General features: G+C 47.5%; 1 protein-coding gene and 1 long non-coding RNA gene across 2 annotated transcripts; one reads left to right on the plus strand and one right to left on the minus strand.

Annotated features, from left to right (window-relative positions):
- The first annotated feature begins 109 nt into the window (after positions 1-109).
- LOC114485047 (uncharacterized) lies at positions 110-5,876 on the plus strand. Its single transcript, XR_003678498.2, has 3 exons — positions 110-1,703; positions 1,799-2,026; positions 5,506-5,876. It is a non-coding gene; the product is annotated as an uncharacterized lncRNA (long non-coding RNA).
- Positions 5,877-16,527: 10,651 nt separating this feature from the next.
- Positions 16,528-22,775, minus strand: SLC4A1 (solute carrier family 4 member 1 (Diego blood group)). The gene is made up of 9 exons (XM_028485432.1): positions 22,710-22,775; positions 22,401-22,595; positions 21,279-21,452; positions 20,744-20,833; positions 20,079-20,245; positions 19,331-19,584; positions 18,094-18,263; positions 17,820-17,996; positions 16,528-17,130 (listed from the first exon to the last, which is right to left on the minus strand). Exons 2-9 carry the CDS (start codon positions 22,401-22,403, stop codon positions 17,050-17,052), a joined length of 1,116 nt encoding a protein of 371 aa, XP_028341233.1. The 5' UTR covers positions 22,404-22,595; positions 22,710-22,775; the 3' UTR covers positions 16,528-17,049.
- Positions 22,776-22,781: the final 6 nt, after the last annotated feature.

Below are 22,781 nucleotides of genomic sequence, written 5' to 3' on the forward strand. Positions count from 1 at the left end.
GTCCTTCCAACTCCCCTGTCGCCACTGGTGTGTGTCTGAGTGTGTGCGCGCTTTTTTTTTTTTTTTTTTTTATTGCTCTTTGCTTTTGCAACCCTGGAGCCAAGGGGGGGGGCATAGAAAGGGGGGGGGTGTTACCAAAAAGAAAAAAAAAACCCAAGCAAGAAGCTCTTAGGTTTGTAACACATTGGAAAACCGGGGGAGTACCCCGCCTCGTCCGATCTCGGTGCCCCGCGAGGGCCTTCCGGGTTTTAGAGCGAGCCTCTCGCTATTCGCAATGCCTCTCACCTCCTTCGGGTTTAGGGTCCGAGGAGTCCGAGCAAATAATTCTCTCCCTGGGCCGTAGCAAGGGGGTGTCAGGGTGAGAGTTGGGGGCATTTCTCAAGAAGCAAAGCCATCCCTCCCACCCCGGCTTCGGTAGCTGGGCCGGAGTCCGGGTTGAGAGCAAAAATCCCGGTTGGTATAGGCGAAGAGGATTCCGGGGCGAAGTCGGAGCCGGGAGACCGCGCTTCGAGCATCTCCCCTTCGGTCTCTGCCTCCTGTCCCCTGCCTGCTCCCCGTTTAATTTTTTTTTTTTTTTTTTTTTTTTTTTTTGCCCCCTCTCCTTTAATCTAATTTCTTCCAACTCCACCTTTGTTGTTAACCGGCGTCACGCCCGGACTAGCCAATCCCCGCCACGCAATCAGCTTGTCAAAAAGGCTCGGCCAGCCCTGGGAAAACAGGCCGCGGGCACTGCACACCCCCCCAACCCTACCCCCAGTCCCCCGCAAGGCGGCGGCGGCGGCGGCGGGGAGCCGCGAGGGGAGCCTTGCACCCCGGCCTCGCCGCCCGAGCAGCAGCGGGGCAGCCTCCTCGTAGGCTTCCGCTCTCCACCATCCCGCGGTCCAGGGATTTTAGGGCCTGGGCGGGGATCGAAAGGCCTGGGCGGGACCACCATCTACCCTCCCACTGCCGTCGGCTGTGGTTGTCTGTCTCTGTCTCTCCTCCTCCGAGGAAGGTTCATCTGGACGCAGAAAGCCAGAAGACAGTCTGAAGAACGCCTGCTTCCAATAGGCGAGCCTACGGTTTGGGCCATCGCTCCGGGGGCAGAGCCATTGCTCCCGGGTCCCGGAATGCCAGTCTACCACACCAACACTGCTACGGCCCACATCTCGGCCAGCTGGGTCACCGGCCCCTTTGGACTCTCCCCTGGCACACAGCCTTCTCCATCCTCACACAACAGCCTCGCTGCTGCTGTAATTCCTCTTGTCTCCTGGGAGAAATGAGATTCCTTTCCCAGGACTTCCATAGCCCACATCTGCCACGTTTCACAAACAGGGAGGAAAATCCTGTCAAGATCTGGTGTGTCCGGATTTTTCAGTGGGTAGGGCATGTAGGAGGGGCCGATTTACCTTGATGCTAATGAAGCTTAAGCTTCAGGGCTCCTCATCGCACGGCCTGTTCAAGGCCCTGTCCTTAATTTTGATTCATCATTTGGTATTATTTTTGAGTCTCCCCCTCCCCTCCAATTGTACAAGTTTCAGCCCCACAAACCCAGCTCTGCCCTTGGAACCTATAGAGGGCATTTTGTGTAGGACCAAGACATCTCACACTGCACTTGGAGCCTGCAAGGACTGACTTTCTTGTTTTGACTGGGAAACAGCAAAGGGTTTGGAGTCAGAAGTTCCAGCTTCCGAGCTTCTCGGCTTCCCAACCTTCTTAACAGTGTGAGTTTGATTGAATCTCTTAACCTCATCTGATCCCAGTTTCCTTGTCTATAAAATTAAAATAGCAATCCTATGTTCTCTGCTTTCCTTGCCAGGAGCTGGAGGGTCGAGTGAGATGATGTACGTAAAACTGTAAAATACTCCACGATGTCACTTGCGATGTTTACAATGAGACTTAGACCCCAAGAAAGTTCCAAGTCTTCCACACACAGATCTGGAGTCCAGGTGTCCTGGCTCCTGGCCCTGAACTTCTTGGCTGGGCCAAGGGGCCTTTCGGTAAAGGGATTTGGAATAAAACAGGATGAACATGAATAATAAGAATGGTAATAATAATAATTATTATTATTATTTATTTATTTATGTATTTATTTTGGCTGCATTGGGTGTTCGTTGCTGTGCATGGCGCTTTCTCTAGTTGCGGTGAGTGGGGGCTACTCTTCGTTGCGTTGCGCGGGCTTCTCATTGCAGTGGCTTCTCTTGTTGCGTGCAGAGCACAGGCTCTAGGCGCACGGGCTTCAGTAGTTGTGGCCCATGGGCTTAGTTGCTCCGAGGCATGTGGGATCTTCCCGGACCAGGGCTCGAACCCGTGTCCCCTGCATTGGCAGGCGGATTCTTAACCACTGCACCACCAGGGAAGCTAAAGGATGATAATTATTGATTTTTCATTTCTTGGGCAGCAAAAATCATAGCTGGCACTCAGGCGGATTCTTAACCACTGCACCACCAGGGAAGCCCAAGGATGATAATTATTGATTTTTCATTTCTTGGGCAGCAAAAATCATAGCTGGCACTTTTCCCACTTGGAAACCAATTGGCTTGTTTTACATCTATTGTGTCTCTGGTGAGGTCAGGAGTCTAGGACTTGGGCTATGGGCCAGAGCATGAGGGAACCTACCCTTGGTCTCTTTTCTATGCCACCTCTCCCAATTCACTCCCCCCTCCCTCACAGTTTTCTGCCCTGTGCCTTGAAGCAGAGCCTCAACATTCCACAGCCCCAGCCAGGCTGGTGACAAGGCATAATCCTAGTTACTCATTCTCCACTTGGCCCCAGCCTTTCCTTGGGTTGCCAGTATCCCAGCACTAGCTCATATAAAACCCCTACTGTGCCTGGAATGCATTAACCAAAGTGTGGCACTCAAATTCCTAGTGTACATGGAGTAATTTTAGATAGTGTAAAGATGAATATATTGTTTTCAAAGTTATGTATTATAATGTGTATTTGGAAATGCTTTTTTTTTTTTTAAATTTAAGATAGTGACATAAACTTGCTTCTTTTTTTGGGGGGAGCTACTGTCCCTCATTTATTTTTTTCTTTTTTATTGAGGTGTAACTTACAGATAATAAAGTATACACATCTTAAGAGTACAGCTTGATGCATTTTTACTTATGTATACATAGTATACATGTTACATATATGTATGTATATGTATACATACATGCATATACATATATATATAATGTAACTACCACCCTGATCAAGATAGTGAATATTTCTAGCATTGAGCAAGCTCACTCAAAGTCAATATTCCCCTCCAAATGTCACTGGTATTCTGAGCTATTGCCATAAGATAAGTTTAGTCTGTTTTTGGAGTTCATATGCATGGACTCATTCAGTATGTATTCTTTTACATCTAACCTCTTTCACTCGACATTATGTCTAAGATTAATTTATGATGTTGCACGTAATAGTGGTTCATGCCTTTTCATTGCTATGTAGTATTCCACTGTATAAATATACCACAATTCATTCTTTCTACTTCTAATGGGCATATGGGTTGTTTCCAGTTTTTGACTACTATGAATAAAACAGCTTCACACCTTCTTGTGCCTATATTTTGGTGGATATATGCATTCATTCCTCCTGGGTGTATTTCTAGGAGTGGATTCCTATATCATAGGATATAAATATATTGGACATTATTTGATACTGCCAAGTAGTGTTGTCAGTGTTTTGGGATTTTGGTCATTCTAATAAGTGTGTAGTGATATCTCATTGTTTTAATTTGCAATTCCTTAATGGCATATGATGTTGGATATCTTCTCATATGCTTAGTTGCCATCTGTATATCTTTTTTGGTGAGATGTCTGTTCAGATCTTTTGCCCAGTTTTTCAATCAGGTTGTTTTCTTTTTTTTTTTTGGCTTGCCACGCGGCATGTGGGACCTTAGTTCCCCGACCAGGGATTGAACTGCCAGGGAAGTCCTGAGTTTGTTTGTTTTCTTATTGTTGGGTTTTAAGAGTTCTTTGTATATTTTGGCTAACAGTCCTTTATCAGAGGTGTCTTTTGCAAATATTTTCTCCCAGTTTGTGACTTGTCTTCTCATTCTCTTGACATTGTCTTTCTCAGAGCAGAAGTTTTTTATTTTAATAAATTCCAGTTTATCAGTGATGTCTTTCATGCCTTTGGTGTTGTATCTAAAAAGCCACCACCATACCCAGGGTCACCTAGGTTTTTTCCTGTGTTATCTTCTGGGAGTTTTATAGTTTTGTGATTTAGATTTAGGTATATGATCCATTTGGGGTTAATTTTTTGTGAAGGATATAAGATCTATACCTAGATTGATTTTTAAATTTTTTGCATGTGGATGTCCAGTTGTTCCAGCAACTTTTTTTTTTTTTTTGGCTGTACCACGCAGCTTGTGGGACCTTAGTTCCCCCGACCAGGCATTGAACCTGGGCCCACGGCAGAGAAGGTGCCCAGTCTTAACCACTGGACCACTAGGGAATTCCCCAGCACCATTTGTTGAAAAAACTATCTTTGCCACATTGTATTGCCTTTGCTCCTTTGTCGAAGATCAGTTTATTATATGTATGTGGATCTATTTCTGGGCTCTCTATTATATTCCATTGATCTATTTGTCTATTCTTTCACCCATACCACACTGTCTTGATTACTGTAGCTTTATACACATCTTGAAGTTGAGTAGTGTCATTCCTTGAACTTTGTTCTTCTCCTTTAATATTGTATTGCCTATTCTGGGTCTTTTGCCTCTCCACGTAAACTTTAGAATCAGTTTGTTGATATCCACAAAATAACTTGATGGAATTTTGATTGGGATTGCTTTGAATCTGTAGATCAAAATGACAAGAACTGATGTCTTTTTTTTTTTTTTTGGCTGCGTTGGGTCTCCGTTGCTACACGTGGGCTTTCTCTAGTTGCAATGCGTGGGCTTCTCATTGCGGTGACTTCTCTTGTTGCGGTGCATGGGCTCTAGGCATGCGGGCTTCGGTAGTTGTGGCATGCGGGCTCAGTTGCTCCTTGGCATGTGGGAACTTCCTGGCCCAGGGATCGAACCCGTGTCCCCTGCATTGGCAGGCGGATTCTTAACCACTGCGCCACCAGGGAAGTCCAGAACTAATGTCTTGAAAAATATTAAGTTTTCCTCTTCATGAACATGGACATTTCTCCATTTATTTAGTTCTTCTTTGATATTTTTCATCAGAGTTTTGTAATGTTCTTCATATAGTTCTTATACATATTTTGTTAGATTTATACTTAAGTATTTCTTTTTTTTTTTGAGTGCTAATGTAAATAACACTGTTTTTTTTTTCAAATTCCTCTTGTTCATTGCTGATATATAGGAAAGCAATTGACTTTTGTACATTAACCTTGTGTCCTGTAACCTTGCTATAATCATTTATTCATTCCAGGAGTGTTTTTTGGTTGATTCTTTTAGATTTTCTACATAGATGTTTGCGTCATCTGCAAAAAAAGACAGCCTTATTTCTTTCCTCCTAATCTGTATTTCTTTCTTCCTAATCTTTCCTTTTCTTTTCCTTTCTTTTCTCCTTATTGTATTAGCTAGGATTTCCAGTACGAGGTTGAAAAGCAGTGGTGAGAGAGAACATACCTACCTGGTTCCTGATCTTAGTGGGAAAGCGTCAAGATACTCACCATTAAGTATGTTAGCTGTACCTTGTTTGTTGATGTTCTTTATCAAATTGAGGCGCATACTCTATTCCTAGTATGCTGAGAGTTTTTATGATGAATGGGTATTGAATTTTGTCAAATGCTTTTTCTGCCTCAATTGATATAATCATGTGATTTTTCTTCTTTAGCCAGTTGATGTGATGGATTACATTAATTGATTTTCAAATATTGAACCAGCTTTGCATATCTGGAATAAATCCTACTTGGTTGTGGTGTATAGTTCTTTTTATACGTTGTTGAATTTGATTAGCTAATATTTTGTTGAGAATTTTTGCATCTATATTCATGAGAAATATTGATTTGTAGGGGTTTTTTTTCTTGTAACGTCTTTGGTTTTGGTATTAGGGTAATGCTGGCCTCGTAGAATTAGTTAGGGAGTACAGTTATCCCTTGATAACCACAGGGGCTTGGTTCCAAGACCCATACAGATACCAAAATCCACAGTTACTCAAGTCCCTTATATAAAATGGCTTAGTATTTGCATATATCCTATGTACGTCCTCCCATATACTTTAAATCACCTCTAGATTACTTATAATACCTAATACAATGTAGCCGCTATGTAAATAGTTGAAAATACAATGTAAATGCTACATAAATATTTGCCAGCACACAGCAAATTCAAGTTCTGGTTTTTGGAGCTTTCTGGAAAAAAATTTTTTGAATATTTTCGATCCACAGTTAGTTGAATCTGCAGATGTGGAACCTGAGGATACAAAGAGTTGACTGCTTCTATCTTCTGGAAGAGATTGTAGAGAATTGTTATAATTTATTTCTTAAATGTTTGATAGAAATCACCAGTGACCCATCTGGGCCTGGTGCTTCTTGTTTTGGGAGGTTACTAATTATTGATTCAATTTCTTTAATAGATAAAGACCCATTCAGATTTCTTCTTGTGTGGATTTTGGCAGATTGTATTTTTTAAGGAATTGGTCCATTTCATCTAGGTTATCAAATTTGTAGGCATAGAGCTGTTTATAATATTTCTGTATTATCCTTTTAACGTATATGAGAGCTATAGTGATGTCCCCTCTTTCATTTCTGATATTAGCAATTTGTGTCTTCTCTCTTTTTCTTAGTTACCCTGGCTAGAAGCTTATCAATTCTGTTGATCTTTTCAAAGAACCCGCTTTTGGTTTTGTTGATTTTCTCTAATGATTTCCCGTTTTCAACTTCATTGATTTCAGCTCTGATTTTTATGATTTCTTTTCTTCTGTTTAATTTGCATTTAATTTACTCTTTTTGTTCTTGTTTCCTAAAGTGGAAGTTTAGATTATTGATTTTAGATCTTTCTTCTTTCTGATACTACATGCACGTAGTGATAGAAATTTCCCTGCAAGCAATGTTTTTGCTACATCTTACAAATTTTGATAAGTTGTATTTTTGTTTTCATTTATTTCAAAATATTTTTAAATTTCTCTTGAAATTTCTTCTTTGACCCATGTGTTATTTAGAAGTGTGCTGCTTTATCTCCAAGTATTTTGGGATTTTCAAGCTATCTTTCTGTTGTTGACTTTTACTTTAATTCCATTGTGTTCTGAGGGTAGACATTGTATGATTTCGGTTTTTTTTTTATTATAAATTTATTTATTTATTTATTTATTTGTTTATTTTTGGATGCATTGGGTCTTCGTTGCTGTGTGAGGGCTTTTTCTAGTTGTGGCGAGTGGGGGCTACTCTTTGTTGCGGTGTGCAGGCTTCTCTTGTTGCGGAGCACGGGCTCTAGGCGTGCAGGCTTCAGTAGTTGTGGCACGTGGGCTCAGTAGTTGTGGCTCAAGGGCTCTAGAGCGCAGGCTCGGTAGTTGTGGCGCATGGGCTTAGTTGCTCCACGGCATGTGGGATCTTCCCGGAGCATGATTTCTAATCCTCTAAATTTGTTAAAGTGTGCTTTATGGCCCAGAATGTGGTATACCTTGGTAACGTTCCACGTGAGTTTGAGAAGAATGTGTTGTTGGATGAGTAGTCTATAGATGTCAGTCATTTACAGTTTATTCACAGTGCTGTCAAGTTCAACCATGTTCTTATTGATTTTCTGCCTGCTGGATCTGTCCATTTCTGATAGAGAGGTGTTAAAGTCTCCACTGTATGGGACTTCCCTGGTGGCGCAGCGGTTAAGATTCCGCGCTCCCAGTGCAGGGGGCCTGGGTTCAATCCCTGGTCAGAGAATTAGATCCCACATGCATGCCACAACTAAGAGTTTGCATGCCACAACTAAGGAGCCCATGTGCAGCAACTAAGGAGCTCTCAAGCCTCGACTAAGGAGCCCATGTGCAGCAACTAAGCAGCCAGCGAGCCACAACTAAGACCCGGCACAACCAAAAAAAAAATGTCTCCAACTGTAGTAGTGGAATCATCTATTTCTCCCTGCAGATCTATCAGTTTTTGCCTCATGTACTTTGACACTCTGTTGCTAGGCCCATACACATTAAGGATTGTTATGTCTTCTTGGAGTATTGACCTCTTTATCATTAAATAATGCCCTTTTTATCCCTGATTACTTTTCTTGCTCTGAAGTTGCCTTTGTCTGAAATTAATATATCTATCCCCACTTTTTTTTGGGGGGGGGCCGTACTGCGTAGCTTGTGGAATCTCAGTTACCCGACCAGGGCTTGAACCCAGGCCACAGCAGTGAAAGTACTGAATCCTAACCACTAGACTGCCAGGGAACTCCCCCCACTTTCTTTCGATTAGTGTTAGCATGGTATATCTTTCTCCATCCCTTTGCTGTGAATCTATATTTGTACTTATATTTAAAGTGGGTTTCGGGCTTCCCTGGTGGCGCAGTGGTTGAGAGTCTGCCTGCCGATGCAGGGGACACAGGTTCGTGCCCCGGTCCGGGAGGATCCCACATGCCGCGGACCAGCTGCGCGCGTGAACCATGACCACTGAGCCTGAGCATCCGGAGCCTGTGCTCCGCAAGGCGAGAGGCCACAAAAGTGAGAGGCCCGCGTACCGAAAAAAAAAATAAATAAATATAGTGGGTTTCTTGTAGATAATATATATTTGGGTCTTGTTTTTTGACCCACTCTGACTATCTTTGTCTTTTAATTGGTGTATTTATTTATTTGGCTGTGCCGGGTCTTATTTGCGGCACTGCAGCACGCGGGATCTTCATTGCAGCACGCAGGATCTTTTAGTTGCGGCATTGGGAACGCGGAGTCTTAGCCACTGGACCACCAGGGAAGTCCTTTAATTGGTGTATTTAGACCATAGATGTTTAAGGTGATTATTGATATAGTTGCATTCATACCTACCATATTTGTTACTGTTTTCTATTTGTTGCCCTTGTTCTTTGTTCCTAATATTTTCTTCCATACTTTTTCTGCCTTTTGTGGTTTTAAGTATTTTATGTGAATTCATTTTCTCTCCTTTCTTAGCATCTCATTATACTTTTCAGCCCCCACGTTCTTTAGTGGTTGCCCTACAGTTTGCAATATATATTTACAACTAATCCAAGTCCACTTTCAAATAACACTATACCACTTCATGGGTTGTGCAAGTACTTATAATAACAAAGTATTCCTAATTCCTCCCTCCCTCCTCCTGTCCCTTGTATCATATCTGCCATTCATTTCACTGATACATAGGTATACATACATAGATATAAAAGCATATACAGTCAAATACATTGTTGCGATTATTATTTTGAACAAACTGTTATCAGATCATTTAAGAATGAGAAAAATAAATGTTTTTCTTTTACATTCACTTATTTCTTCTCCAGTACTCTTCCTTTCTTTACATAGATCTGAGTTTCTCACCTACCATTTTCCTTCTCTCTGTCGAACTTCTTTTAACATTTCTTGCAAGGCAGGTCTACTAACAACAGATTCCCTCCATTTTTGTTTGTCTGAAAAAGTCTTTATTTCTTGTTCACTTTTAAAGGATAATTTTGCAGGATACAGAATTCTAGGTTGGTGTTTTTTCCCTCTCAACACTTTAAATACTTCACTTCCTCTCTTCTTGCTTGCATAGATTCTGAGAAGTCGAATCTAATTCTTATCTTTGTTCCTCTGTAGAAGAGGAGTTTATTCCCTCTGGCTTCTTTCAAAAGATTTTTCTTTAGCTTTAATTTTCTGAAGTTTTAATATGATATACCTATTCCTATTGCAGGGTTCTTGTGTGTGTGTGTGTGTGTGTGTGTGTGTATGTTGTTGTTGGTTTTGTTTTTTGACATTTATACTGCTCTGCAACAAGAGGGGCCACAACAGTGAGAGGCCCACGTACCGCCAAAAAAAAAAAAACCCACTGTAACAGAAATGTAGAATGCCTTTGATGGGCTCATTAGTAGATTGGACAGAGCTGAGGAAAAATCTCTGAGCTTGAGGATATGACAATAGAAATTTCCAAAACTGAAAAGCAAAGAGAATAATGAGTGAGAGAGAGAGAAAACAGAACAGGATATCCAAGAATTCAGTGTAACTACGAAAGTTGCAACATACACATAATGAGAATAGCAAAAGGAGAAGGAGAGAGAGAGAGAGAGAGAGAGGAAGGAAACAGAAACAATATTTGAAGCAATAACGACTGAGAAGTTCTATTGTCCCTTTTTAAAAAATATCTATACAAGATGATGGATGCTCACTAAATTTATTGTGGTAATCGTGTCATGATACATGTAAGTCAAATCATTATACTGTACACTTCATCTTTGATATACGAGTTATTTAATTCTGTTACGGACATAAGTTATACTCTATGATTTCAGTTTTTTTACATTTGTTAAGGTTTTTTTATGGCCTAGAATATGGTCTGTTTTGGTGAGTGATCCATGTGCAGTTGAAGGGAATGTGTATTTTGCTATTGTTGCTTGGAATGTTCTACAACTGTAAACTAGGTCAAGTAAGTTGATGGTGCTCTTCAGGGGTTCTGTATCCTTAATAATTTTCTCTCTACCTGTTCTATGGATGATTGAGAGAGTGGTTGTAGTTTCCTACTGTAACTGTGGATTTATCTGTTTCTCCTTTCAGTCCCATCAGTTTTTGCTTCATGTATTTGAAGCTCTGTTAAAAAATTATATATGCTCTATTAAAAAACTATATATGTGGAAACAAGTGTTCACATATAAATATACCTGGAGGAAAATACTCTAAATTATTAACAATGGTTACTGGGGTGGGAGGGTATTGGAGGCTTTTATTCTCTGTGTTAAATAGTTCTGTAATTTTAAGTGTTTTATAGTATACATGTATTATTTTTGAAATTTGAAAATATACAGACATGTTTTAAGGGAAAGAGAAAGATGATTGCATGCCTGCAAATGTGTCCTCCTAGCCTGGGCTATCTTGGAGAAAAGTCGGCTGGGGCTCTCTGTCCCATTCCTGCCAAGCTCCCAGACCATGGCTTCTACCTCCTGCTTCTGCTTGCTTACCAGCCCTTCCTTCCTCACTTCCTGTCATCTGGCTTTGGGCCCAGGTGCCTGGGAAAGAAACAATTTTTTGAGGTCACCATGTGGCCTGCCAACCCCGCAGGCTTTCCACCATGTGACCTGACTTTGCTGAGCAAATTTCACCCACTTTATCTTCAGATTATTTCTCAATGTTTTCCATTTTCCAGACCCTTATTCTCTCAAGATATTCCCCCTTTCTCATCACTGGGCCAGCTCTTACTTTTCCCTCAGGAATCAGAGTAAATGTCTCCAGGAATCCTTGCCAAACCTCAGCCGGCCTCTGCTCCCAGCACACTCCCTGCAGAATACGCATCACTCTTGTTGAAAGCCTGGCTCCCACGCAGACTGGAAGTCCTATGAGAACTGGGGCTATGTCCACCTGCCTCTGCTATTGACTCACCTACATGGAAAGATTCCCAATTTGCCTCTTTGCAGCCAACCTCTCCTGTATATAGCTCCCAAGTGAATCACTTTAATCATGTCATCCCCAGTTCTAGAACCTGCAGTGACTTGCTAGTGCCCATTGAATCAAATCCAAGCTCTTCCTCTTGTGTATATTTAATTACATCAACATTAAAGATTTCTGTTCAATGAGGTGGACAAAGTTAAGAGAGAGATGACAAAATGGGAGAATATTTTTGCAAGGTCCAAAACCAACACAGATTCTTCCAGATCTCTTGCAAATCAACCTCCAGAAAGGCGTCAGTAGAAATATGATCCAATGATATCAAAAGACTTTATATAAGAGGAAACGTTAAAGACTAATCACCAGGTGCAGAGATGCTCAAACTCTTGGGTGATCAGACAAATGCAAATAAAACAACAGTGAGATAATACCTCAGTCGGGGTAGGAAAAATCAGACAGCTGGATAATATCAATCATATGGGAATATAGGAACCTCCTGCTCTGCGTGCGGGAGTGTGGCCTGGTGCAGACATTGCAGAGAAAAATATGGCTGTACTTAGTCAAATGAAGACAGATATATTTATACCCTATGACCTAGCAAGTCCACCCCTGGCTTCTACATTTATAACCCAGAGAGATTCTCACTAGATCCATCAGAGGACAAGGCTGAGGATGTGAATTGCAGCACTGCTTACTGGAGGGGAGTTGGGTGCAGTCAGATGTCCCTCCCTGGGAGAGTGGAGAGGCCAAAGGTGGGGGATGCGCCCATGGAGCACCCCACAGCAGTTAAAGCGACTCGGTGTTCACAGGGCAACCTGGCTGGATCTTAAAGCCACAGTGCTGGGTGCAAAGAGGACGAACAGAGCAAGGCCTAGAACACAGTGCTGGTAATGTATAGAAATACACACACACTGTATGGTCAGGCCATTCAAGATGGCTGTTCTCTTGCTCTGTGTACATCCCCTGCCCGACCAGTGCCTGCTTCACCTATACCCTACGCACATGACTGACCTTCCTATGTACTTGCCCCAGGCCCAGCTAGTGATAGCTCATCAAAGGGGTGGTGAGGGGCATGCCTCTCTGCTGCTTTCCCTGGTAACTAATGAGCCAACCTGATGTCAGTTCACCCTATATGTGGCAGTCTCCGGTTCCCTTAGGGAACGAAGACTGCCACCACGTCCTGTCTGCCGTACATGGTGAGGTGTCACTCCAGGACCTTGCTTCACACGTGGAAGCTCCCCCATGCATTAAACCATTGATGTGTCTATTGCTGACTCTGGGCTCGCTCTTCTCTTTCTCGAAGCAGGGCAAGCACAGGGCTTGTAGGCCTGTGGGGTACAGCCCAACACACACATACCCCCTGAAACCAACCAAAAAGAGACAGACATTCTGAGAAATTTGGTTATGGATTGAATATTAGGTTTTTTTTTTTTTGCTAATTTTGTTGGGTGTGACAATGGCACTGCAGTTGGGTTCAAAAGTGATCAGTGCCGGGGGGGACACATAGCTGAAAAGTATAAGGGTGAAATGGCATGACGTATGAAATTTACTTTCGAGTATTTAGTTCAGCAGAGGGAAAAAAGAGGAACGTATTTTAGGCAAAGATTTAAGCAAGATTTTAAGGCAAAATCTTGATAAGTTCCGCGTCTGGGAGATGAGTATACGGTGGTTTGTTGTACTATTGTCTCTGCTTTTGTGTATGTATTAAAATTAGTAATAAAACTTAAAACAATATCAATGATACATATTTTCAAGACTATGTTCACACAAAAAGATACACGTTAAACATGTGAGAGTGACCGCCTATGGAGGGGAAAGAAAATAGGAGGGAATAGAAAATGAGGACAAAGGGGAAGGAAGGACAGAAGGAAGGAAATAAGAATGGTCAATGAAAATCCACTCTGGACTCAGGAGGATGATTAACTTAACACTTTGCACCTAAAGTCCAAAAGAAGGAGGAAGGAAATTGATATCCCCTATACGTCTACCCCCGTGGCATTTTAATTTTTTCCATCTAAGCCTCTAACCTTAATTCCTGTGCCCACCATACTTTTCCACAAGGCTGTCACCATGACAGTCACATCACTGCATGCTTCCCTTAGGAATAGGAATGCACTTTTTCTTTTTTAATTAATCAATTAATTTATTTATTTTTAAATTTTTGGGGCTGTGTTGGGTCCCGTTGCTGCGCAAGGGCTTTCTTTTTCTAGTTGCGGCGAGGAGGGGCTACTCTTCGCTGTGGTGCGCGGGCTTCTCATTGCGGTGGCTTCTCTTGTTGCGGAGCACGGGCTCTAGGCGTGCAGGCTTCAGTAGTTGTGGCACGCGGGCTCAGTAGTTGTGGCGCACGGGCTTAGTTGCTCTGCGGCATGTGGGATCTTCCCGGACCAGGGATCAAACCCGTACCCCCTGCATTGGCAGGCTGATTCTTAACCACTGCGCCACGAGGGAAATCCCAGGAATGCACTTTTGCTTACTCAGTGCCAGCATTGGGCTAGGACCCACTGGTGTGTGATCTCAATTCATCCTCTCAGTTACATTATGAGGTAAGTACTGTGTCCTGATCTCCATTTTACAGATGCAGAAAACTGAGCTCAGGAATGTGGTTCTCAGCTGGAATTTCAAATATCTCGGCCTCAGATGCCCAGGATCGCGTGATTGCACCAAGCTGATCCAATCACTTCTTCATCATCATCGTTATTTTTAGGGCCTGCCTAATTGTCCGTTACATTGATGTCGGGTAATTCACTGTAATTTACTAACTGCTCTCCTATTGCTGAGTATTTGGACTCTTTCTAGCTTTTTGCTTTCATAGACAGTCCTGCAAAGAATAGTTTCAGGTATAGAGATTTTCGATTCTGTTGAATTATTCCCTTACCAGGAGTGGGTTAGGGTTAGGTTACTTTGTGTTCACACAAAAGGGTGTACCTCATTATGGCAGTTAATTCATGTTGAGGTAGTTTTCCTGAGAGGAAATGTGGATGTGGGGGGCAGGGCATCTGCGAGGAGAGGGGGCAGGAAATGTCGGGAGAGTGAGGTCCCGGGCCAGGCAGGAAGCTGGATCCTGATTGATTTTTGTGGTCTTCACATTTCCTTAATGCCTTCCCTGCTGGCTTAGGGTGTCCCTCTGTCAAGCCCTGGGGACTGGGACAGCTCTGTGGGACATGAAGCTGCTGTGTGTGGGAGGTGAGTGGCTGAGACTACTATCCTGGGGCCACGGTAGCTCTCTGGGCCTTTGGCGGCCGCCCTGGCCAGCCTGGGAGGGGTCAGCTGGGGACAGGCAGCATGTAAATATAGATCCAGGGAAGGAAGCCAGGCGGCCCAACCCTGCACTGACCTCTCTTTGGAAGGTTCGGGTGGTGAGGGATGATGTCCTGACACCTTCCTCACCAGGGGTGGGTGACACCTTTCCCAGCAGTCCCCTAGAGTTGCTGGAAGTGGCTGGGGGTGGGAGTGGGGGGCAGGGCCTCCAAGGTCATCACAGTGGGAGCTGGTGGAAAGCTGGTCAAGAGATGCTGTTCCTGTGTGACCGATGGCAAATCGCATTTTCTCTCTGGCAATTTCTGTTAGCGGTGCTGCCCAGCCTGATGTGTCCAGGCTAAGGGGCTAACTGGTCCTAAGGGATGTGGGGTTCACTGTGCAAGGGGCAGGGGGCGCCCCTCTCCCCACCTCCGTGGGTCTTGCTTATTTTGGAGAGGAGGGATGTCCGGGGCCTAAACTTGTCTTCCCTTGCTCTCCCACCCCCTCACTGGGTGTTGGCCCTCTCCACCCTAGGGCTCTGGGCCACCAGCCCTGCCTCTCCCCCAACTCTAGTGCCCCTCCCCTCCCCCAGCCTGGCCCTTCTTGCCCCCTAGGGCCGCAGCCCTGCACCAGCTCCACACCATACGTTCCTTCTCCACCTGGTCCAGCCCCAGACCCCTTGGACCCCCGACCCTGGCAAGGGAATTCCAGCATGGCACTCACTCCACCACAGATGCATTTATTAGTAAAACCTATTCCCAAGCATCAAGGGGAAGGGTGCTAGCAGGGTGAGTGACTTTTTCCACTTGGCAGTGTTCAAGGAGCAGAGGGTAGGAAGGGGCAGGGGCATCCCAGTCAGAATAACAATACCAGCAGCTAACTTTATTGAACTCTTCTGAAGGCGTCTGAGGCCAGGCGCTGTGCTAAGCAATCACTTTATAGACAATGTCTCCTTTAATCCTTATAACAAACCTACGAAGTAGGTACCATTATGATCCCCATTTTACAGATGAGGAAACTGAGGCATAGAACAGTGAAGTGGTGGGAAGCAGCTGTGAGCCTTCAGGAGGTACCTGAGAGCCCTCTCTCAGCCTCCTTTTTTTTCTGTCACACCCTGATTCTCAGTTTCAACCATCTCTCACCACTTCCAGTTCTTTCAACTCTTTTTATATTTTTCTTTTGTAAAAAAATAGATTTTGCCCATATTCTGCAGCTCCCACTGTCTCCTACCCCAACTGGCCGAATCTGGGTTCTCCCCAAGATTTGGTTCAAGTGGAGTTGAGGACAGTGTGTCTCTAATTGGGGCTCGCATGTGCGAGTGTGCCTGCGTGTAGCTGAAGTACAATGAAAGCTCTGAGGATACACAAGGTATAAATTACAAACCTCCCTCCCTGCCCCTCCCCATCTCCTCCTTATCTTCCCACCCTCCCCCACCCCCCGTCCAAATCAAGAACAGACTGTACACTGCCCCCCACTCCCAACCCCAGGGCAAGGTCTTGTCTCAGTCACCTCTGTGTCCACGGGGTCCAGGGCCTTAGATAAATGTTTGTGGAATGAATGGATGAGTGAATGAATGAGAGCATGGGGGAGGGAGCAGCACTTAGGAGTCCTGAGTCCCGGCCCTGATTTTGTCCTCACCTGCACCTTGCCCTCACCAGGACACCTTCCTCTGCCCCAGAGAAGAGGGTCCCCAGTGGGAGCAGAGAGGGGGAAGAGAGGGGCCAGCAGGGGCATCTCTAAGCATGGAAAGGTGGGTGACTGAAGTAGACTCTGGCCTCAGAGGTCAAATCCCAGCTGTATGGCTCAGGAGCTGTGTGACTTTGGGCAGGCTTGAAGAATGATGACTACTGTATAGTAGTCCTTTCAGATTTTACAAAGCCCTTTTTTTCACATTTATCTTTGGTCCTCAGAAACCATCCTGTAATGTGGGTGTGATTATCAATATACCCATTTTACAGACGAGGAAGCAGAGGCTGGAGAGATCCAGGGACTTGCCCAAGGTCACACAGAAAGCAGGAATTTGAATCCCCCCCACCCCCAGCTCCCATCCTCTTTACTTCCCCTGTCTGTGTCACGAGGAGGTAGGGCTTGGATCTAAGTCTTCCAGGGTGGGACCCCCAGGTGGCAGTGTGGCCACAGGAGGGACTGCACAGCGAATCCCCTGCTGTGGGCCCCGCTGGCCTTTTCCATCCAGAAAAGCCAGTCTACCCTTCATGCAAGGTTTCCTAGACACCCTTTCCTTCCCCCACCCGTGGCCCCAGGGCCTCGACTGCTGTCCCAGGAGGGACCTGGGGGTCCCTAGGGTGCCCATGAACTTCTGCTTTTCCTGGGAGAGTGGGGAGGTGGAACGACGGAGGGGGCTCTGGGGCCTGGGCCCCCCCCCTCACACAGGCATGGCCACCTCATCATATTCATCTTGACCATTCTCCTCATCAAAGTTCAGCTTGGTATTGTCAGCATCCAGCTGGGGGGAGGAAGGACAGAGGGTGAGTGGCTGAGGGCCCAGGTGAGCCCTCCCCGCCAGCACTGAGGCACCTCTGGGGTCAGGAGAGCCTGTCTCTCTTTGAACCTTGGACAAGTCTTGTCCTGTCCCTGCATCTCCTAGGGCTGGTCTAGGTGAGAGGTTTCCTCAGGGTGGGGAGCCCCCAGGAATCTGGTGCCCTGGTAGGGGAGGGCCTCCGGAGGGCAGGCAGGAGACCCCTTCACCGGGGCAGCGCCACAGTGCCCTGTGTCACATGGTGGAAGAATTCTACCGGAAGAGCCACTCTCCGGATGGTTTATAAGACCACGGGACTAGCCGCTCAGTGGTGGGGACCACTCACGTGGAACACATCTCGTGAGCCTCCCAGTCCTCTCACCAACCCTGTCATTATCCCTCTCTTTACAGGTGAGGAAACCTGAGGCACAGAGAAACGAGGCCGCTCGCTCCGGGTCACACGCTGGGAGGTGGCAGTGCCAGGATTTGGACGCAGGCCCCGACCTAGACCTTAATCACGACGCTCTTCTGCCTCCCTCAGTTCCCAGACACGCCTCTCACATTCTCTGAGCCCCGCTGATGACCCCTCGCCGCCCTCTGCTCTGGAGCTGTGCCCTCTGGCCACAGGAAACGGGGTGGGGGGGGGCGCGGGCTGGGCGGTGGGAGAAACAACTCACACACTGGAGCTCCAGGTTCTGGAAGATGAGTGGCAGCAGGAAGTGGCGTAGGGGCACCGTGAGGATGAGGATGAACGGCAGGGCCAGCGAGACGGTCTTGATACTCCTCACCACCCACAGCACCACCAGGCAGGCGATCTGAGTGCCCGTGAACAGGTGCATTCGCCAGGTTCTCACCTGCGGGCGGAGGCTGGGGTCATGGCCTGCCCTGCCCGGGCACCCAGCACCCACCCACCCCCCGCCCCTGACCTGGGCAGCCGGGAGGGCCCCGTACCCGCTTGGCGTAGGGCACATCCGGGTGGTACTTGCGCGGCTTGAACAGAAGCAAGATGCGGTCAAAAAGCTGGATGCCACTGAGGGATGTGACCCCCATGTAGAGGAAGATGCCAAACAGCACAGCCAAGGGGATGTGGGACAGGATGGGCCCCATGAGGATGGACAGGCCTGTGGGGAGAACCACGCAGCCTTAGCCCCAGCTGCCCCGGAGGATCGGCACGAGCAGAGGCTGGGGAATGAAGTCACAGGGACTATAGGGAACCCTTTTTGTGGATCCTCTTTTTTTTTTTTTTTTTTTTTTTTTTCTGGCCTCGCCGGGAACCTTCTGGGATCTTATTTCCCCAACCAGGGATGGAGCCCCGGCCCACAGCAGCGCAAGCACCAAGTCTTAACCACTGGACCACCAGGGAATTCCCTGGATCCTCTTAATAGATATTACCCCCATTTTGCAGATGAGGAAGGAGACTCAGAGAGGTGAAGCAACCAACCTAAGGCCACACAGCTAGTAAGTGGCAGAGCAGGGAGGCAGACTCTTGCCTGCCTGACTTCAAAGCCTACTCCTTTAACCTAGGGAGTCGCAGAGGGCAGAGGAGCCCACCTTCCCTCTTACCCCGGTCCAGAATGCCTCCATCACCCTCCACCTACCCAAATCCCAGCCCTCCTCCAGCTAACATCAGCTTCGCCTCCTTTAGGAAACTTCCCTGGCCTCTCCATCGGTGACCGTGGCGCTGCCGACACCAAGCCCAACTGGACTCTCAGCTGCTCTGGAACTCAGATCAGTGACCCTCTGTCTTCACCTCACACCCCCACCTAGGAGCACCGCCCTTTGTATGCGTCACAGAGCAGCTGAGCTAGAGAGAGCTCAGGCATCTAATGAACCCTCTAATGGTGCAGAGAGGGAAACTTGAGGTCCAGAGACAAGGTGGGATACCTAGTCAGCAGCGGGGCAGGGCTGGAACCCACAGTTCACTGAACTGTTGGAGAAGCTCAGAGTACAGGGTCTTGTCTAGAGAAGCTTCCAGTAATGGAGTGTCCCCCCCCATCCCCCTCAGATCCCATTTCAGTGCCTTGGGTATTTCCTCCCGAATTCCTTCATGTGAATAACTGACACTGGGGAGACGTGGGCAGTGGGTGTTTGGGGAGACCTGGCTGCAGGGTGGGCAGGGCTGGAGGGGCACTGGATCCTAAGGGGCAGGTGCTGAGGGTGCTGGAAAGTGTGGCCAATCCTCACTCACCCACGAGCACAGAGACCAGGAGCCCGCTGATCCGCTGTTCCTTGACTTCTTGAATCTGGGCTGCGGCCCCAGGGGTGCTGGCCTTGCTCATGACCGTAAGGGCATTGGCGTGGGTGACAGAACGCACAGTGGTGGCACTGAGCCAGGGCATCCCAAAGAGGGTGGCCACCCCGCCCATGCCCATGACCAGCAGCAGGTCCAGGTGGAAGCCAGAGCCCTTGACCACCTTGCGCTCCGGTTTGCTGATGATCAGCCTGGGGGTGTGGAAGATCAGGAGTAACCAGGGCTCTCCTTCACCCCAACCCCCTTTACCCTCTCTTTCCTTCCCTAGACTTGGGTCCCTCTGTACTTTAGTTTATCCTTCTTTGCCCATCTCCCTTAGAGTTCCTTTCTCCCCTCCCTCCTGCACCATCTTGAGAATCGAGACTCTAAGAGCAGAAGTGTCTTCATCATCACCTAGAACACCCACCGGCAGATCTACACTGAAGCTAAAGAAGCATAAGCTTCGGGGAACCTCACGGGTACAGGCCCTTTCCAAGATCTAGCACCTAATTTTATAGTTCTCATTTTATATTCTTTTTATTAAAAAGGGCTCCCCAAACAGTACCATGTCATATCCCACAAAACCTGGACCTCCTGCCCGTCCATCATTCCTACTAGCACTCAGTCCCTGGTGTCCTGCCTGCCTGGGGCCTGTCCCTTTCTCTGCCTCGGACCCTCCCAGGCCCAGTCCCACCCTGGCTCTTACGTGGTGATCTGGGACTCAAGGAAGATGAGGATGAAGACCAGCAGGGCAGGCAGGACGGAGGCAAACATCATCCAGATGGGAAATGGCTTATATAAGCCCAGCGGGTGGATGAGCCAGCCTCGGGCCGAGGTGTTGGATACGGTGAGGCCTTTAGGTACACTGAGTTTCTGTGGGAGGGGGATGCTGGTGAGAACACCTGGGGGCAGGGGCATGGGGAAAGGTGGGGACGGGGAGAACCAGCGTCCTGGGCACTTGGGAACTTACATATATTGAGCATCTACTTTGTACTCAGTCACTGCACTAAGCCCTTTACATACATTTTCTCATTCCCTACTTTATAGAAGAGGAAACAGGATCAGGGAAGTTACGTAGCTGGCTCTGCATTGCACGGCTATTTGGTAGCAAAACCGAGATTCACACTCAGATCACCCTGGCTTCAAAGCGGATTCTTTCCTACTGCCCTGGATTAAGGAGTAAAAGGGGGCAAACTGACCTAGGCCCTTTCTTCAGCCAGAGGGGTCCTGAAGGGCTGTGGGAAGAACATGGGGCTGCTTGGAGAGACAGGGCTGGGGAAGGGGTAGTTCTAGCTGGCTTCAGGTTTGGGAAGGCAGTTTGGGGGAGGGTGCATGCTGGGGGAATGAAATAAGGGTGGGGGAGAGGGTCACCTGGGTGTAGGTGTCCTGGATGAGGGCATCCACCATGACCATGATCAGGATAGAGATGGGAACCCCAAAGTCCCCAATGACTCGTCGCAGCTGAGGGCAGGTGAAGGGGCCAGCGGTCAGTGCCCGGTTGCTTCCCACCTCTCACCTGCCACTTGCCCCCACTCCTGCCCCATCTTCACCAGGGGGTCCCACTCTCCACAGGGGGAACATCTAACGCCCTGTCCTGCTTCTCAACATACCTGCCTCCTTTCTTGTTCACCTGGCCCAGCCCCACCCCCGGCCCCACAGCTTCTCCACTCCCTTCCAAGAACTGTCCTTGGTTCCCCACTGGGTTCTCAGCCTGGAAGTGCCGAGAAAGGGAGATGCGCTCGTCTCAAGAGTAAAATCCTGCACGATGAGGGGAGAGGGAGGCTTGGAATCGGAAATGGGAATCTGGGGTAAGAAGGGGAACTGATGGCATTGGGAAAGCTGAGGGGAGTGCTGTAGACTGGGATAGGGCAGTGGAGGCAAGGACAGGTGGGGGGGATGTGCTGACCTTGCCAGGGAAGTAGGAGCTGTTCTTGAACTTGCGCAGCATGATGGCGAACAAGAAGGTGCCGGCCATGAGCACAAGAGAGAGGAGGGCTGTGTTGGGCAGGGGGGCCTGAGGTTTGGGTATTCTTGTCACATTGTGGTCATAGTTCTCCAGCAGTGGGTGGTCCTGGAAGATCTGCAGCAGAAAACCAAGGCATCCTCTTTCCTCGCATCCATCCATCCCCAGCCATCATGATACATGCATCAGGTATCATCTGTCTATCCATCGTCCACCCATCCATCACCCATCTCTCTATTCATCATCCATTCATCCATCCATCTGTCCATGCATCATCCATGCATCATCCGTCTACCTATCTTCTTCCTCAACTGACATAGTAACAGAGAGGCAGTGGGGTTCCACAGCTTGGTTTTCAGGACTGAGGACCAGGCTAGGCTTGGGCGGGGCAGGCCATGGAGGAAATGAGTGTGTGTGTGTGTGTGTGTGTGTGTGTGTGTGTGTGTGTGTGCGCGCGCGCGTGCTCGCGCACATGAACATTCAGGGCCTGGGAGCCACGAGAAGGCTGGAGGGCAGGAAACAAGTGCCAAGGAGGTTCCTAAAAACACTTAGGTTCCAGAGACTTGGAAACCAGAGAAAGACCCACCGACCAACAGAGTCAGGGGTAGATGTACAGTATCCACCCTTCCTCCATATAAAATGCAGACACAGAGGTAGGCATAGTTTAAGGTGACAGAGCTGAGGAGGCAGGGCATGCCCTCTGCAGACCCTGCAGTTCCTAAGGGCAACTGCAGGAGAGGGAGTGGGAGACTTCAGAGTCTCCAGGACCCCTGCTACCCCGCCATGCCTGCAGTTTCCCACATTCAGCCTCACACGTGCCCACTGGTTACTGCATGTGGTTATACACATGGGCCTGTGCAGGCAGAGGGGAGCTCTCATGCACCGTCACTCCGCACAGCCATGGTGAGAATACCGGCCCACAGACAGCAGGCATCAACATGTATGTGGTCACAGTCACATACCGTGAAAACACGGCTACAGAAATGCCGTACAGACACGTGCAATGACACCCACAGTCACACACACGCACGCACACATGCCTCTTAACACTCCCATGGCCCTCACCATGACCAGCTTGGAGAAGGTCTCATAGATGAAGATGAGAGAGATGAGGAAGGAGAAGATCTCCTGGGTGTAGCGGGAGATGAAGCGGACCAGGAAGCTGCCCTCAAAGGCCACCACCAGCACCACCAGCAGGATGAGCCAGAAGCCGATCCACACACGGCCCACGATGTACTCCAGGCCGTTACTCTTGCAGAACTGTAGGGTGGTCGGAGGGAGCTGGGGTCAGATAAATGGGCCCAGGCCCCGTGCGTTAAGCAGGTTGGGCCAGGGGCCAGTTACAGGGTGACAACGGGGCCAGAACGGAGCTACCGAGAAGAAGGCTTCCTCAAACACGAGCAGGGGTCCTGAGAAGCCCACCACGAGCAGGGGCTGAGCCCCCAG

The sequence above is a fragment of the Physeter macrocephalus genome, unplaced genomic scaffold (genome assembly GCF_002837175.3).
Source record: "Physeter macrocephalus isolate SW-GA unplaced genomic scaffold, ASM283717v5 random_392, whole genome shotgun sequence".
Lineage (NCBI taxonomy): Eukaryota > Metazoa > Chordata > Mammalia > Artiodactyla > Physeteridae > Physeter > Physeter macrocephalus.

Bases quoted from the DNA above. Each gene is read 5' to 3' on its own strand.
- SLC4A1 (XM_028485432.1), bottom strand. The intron at 19,585-20,078 runs GTAAGAGCCAGG...CCACACCCCCAG, and splicing joins CTTGAGTCCCAGATCACCAC to GCTGATCATCAGCAAACCGG. The intron at 18,264-19,330 runs GTGAGTGAGGAT...TTCTCCCCACAG, and splicing joins CCTGGTCTCTGTGCTCGTGG to GCCTGTCCATCCTCATGGGG.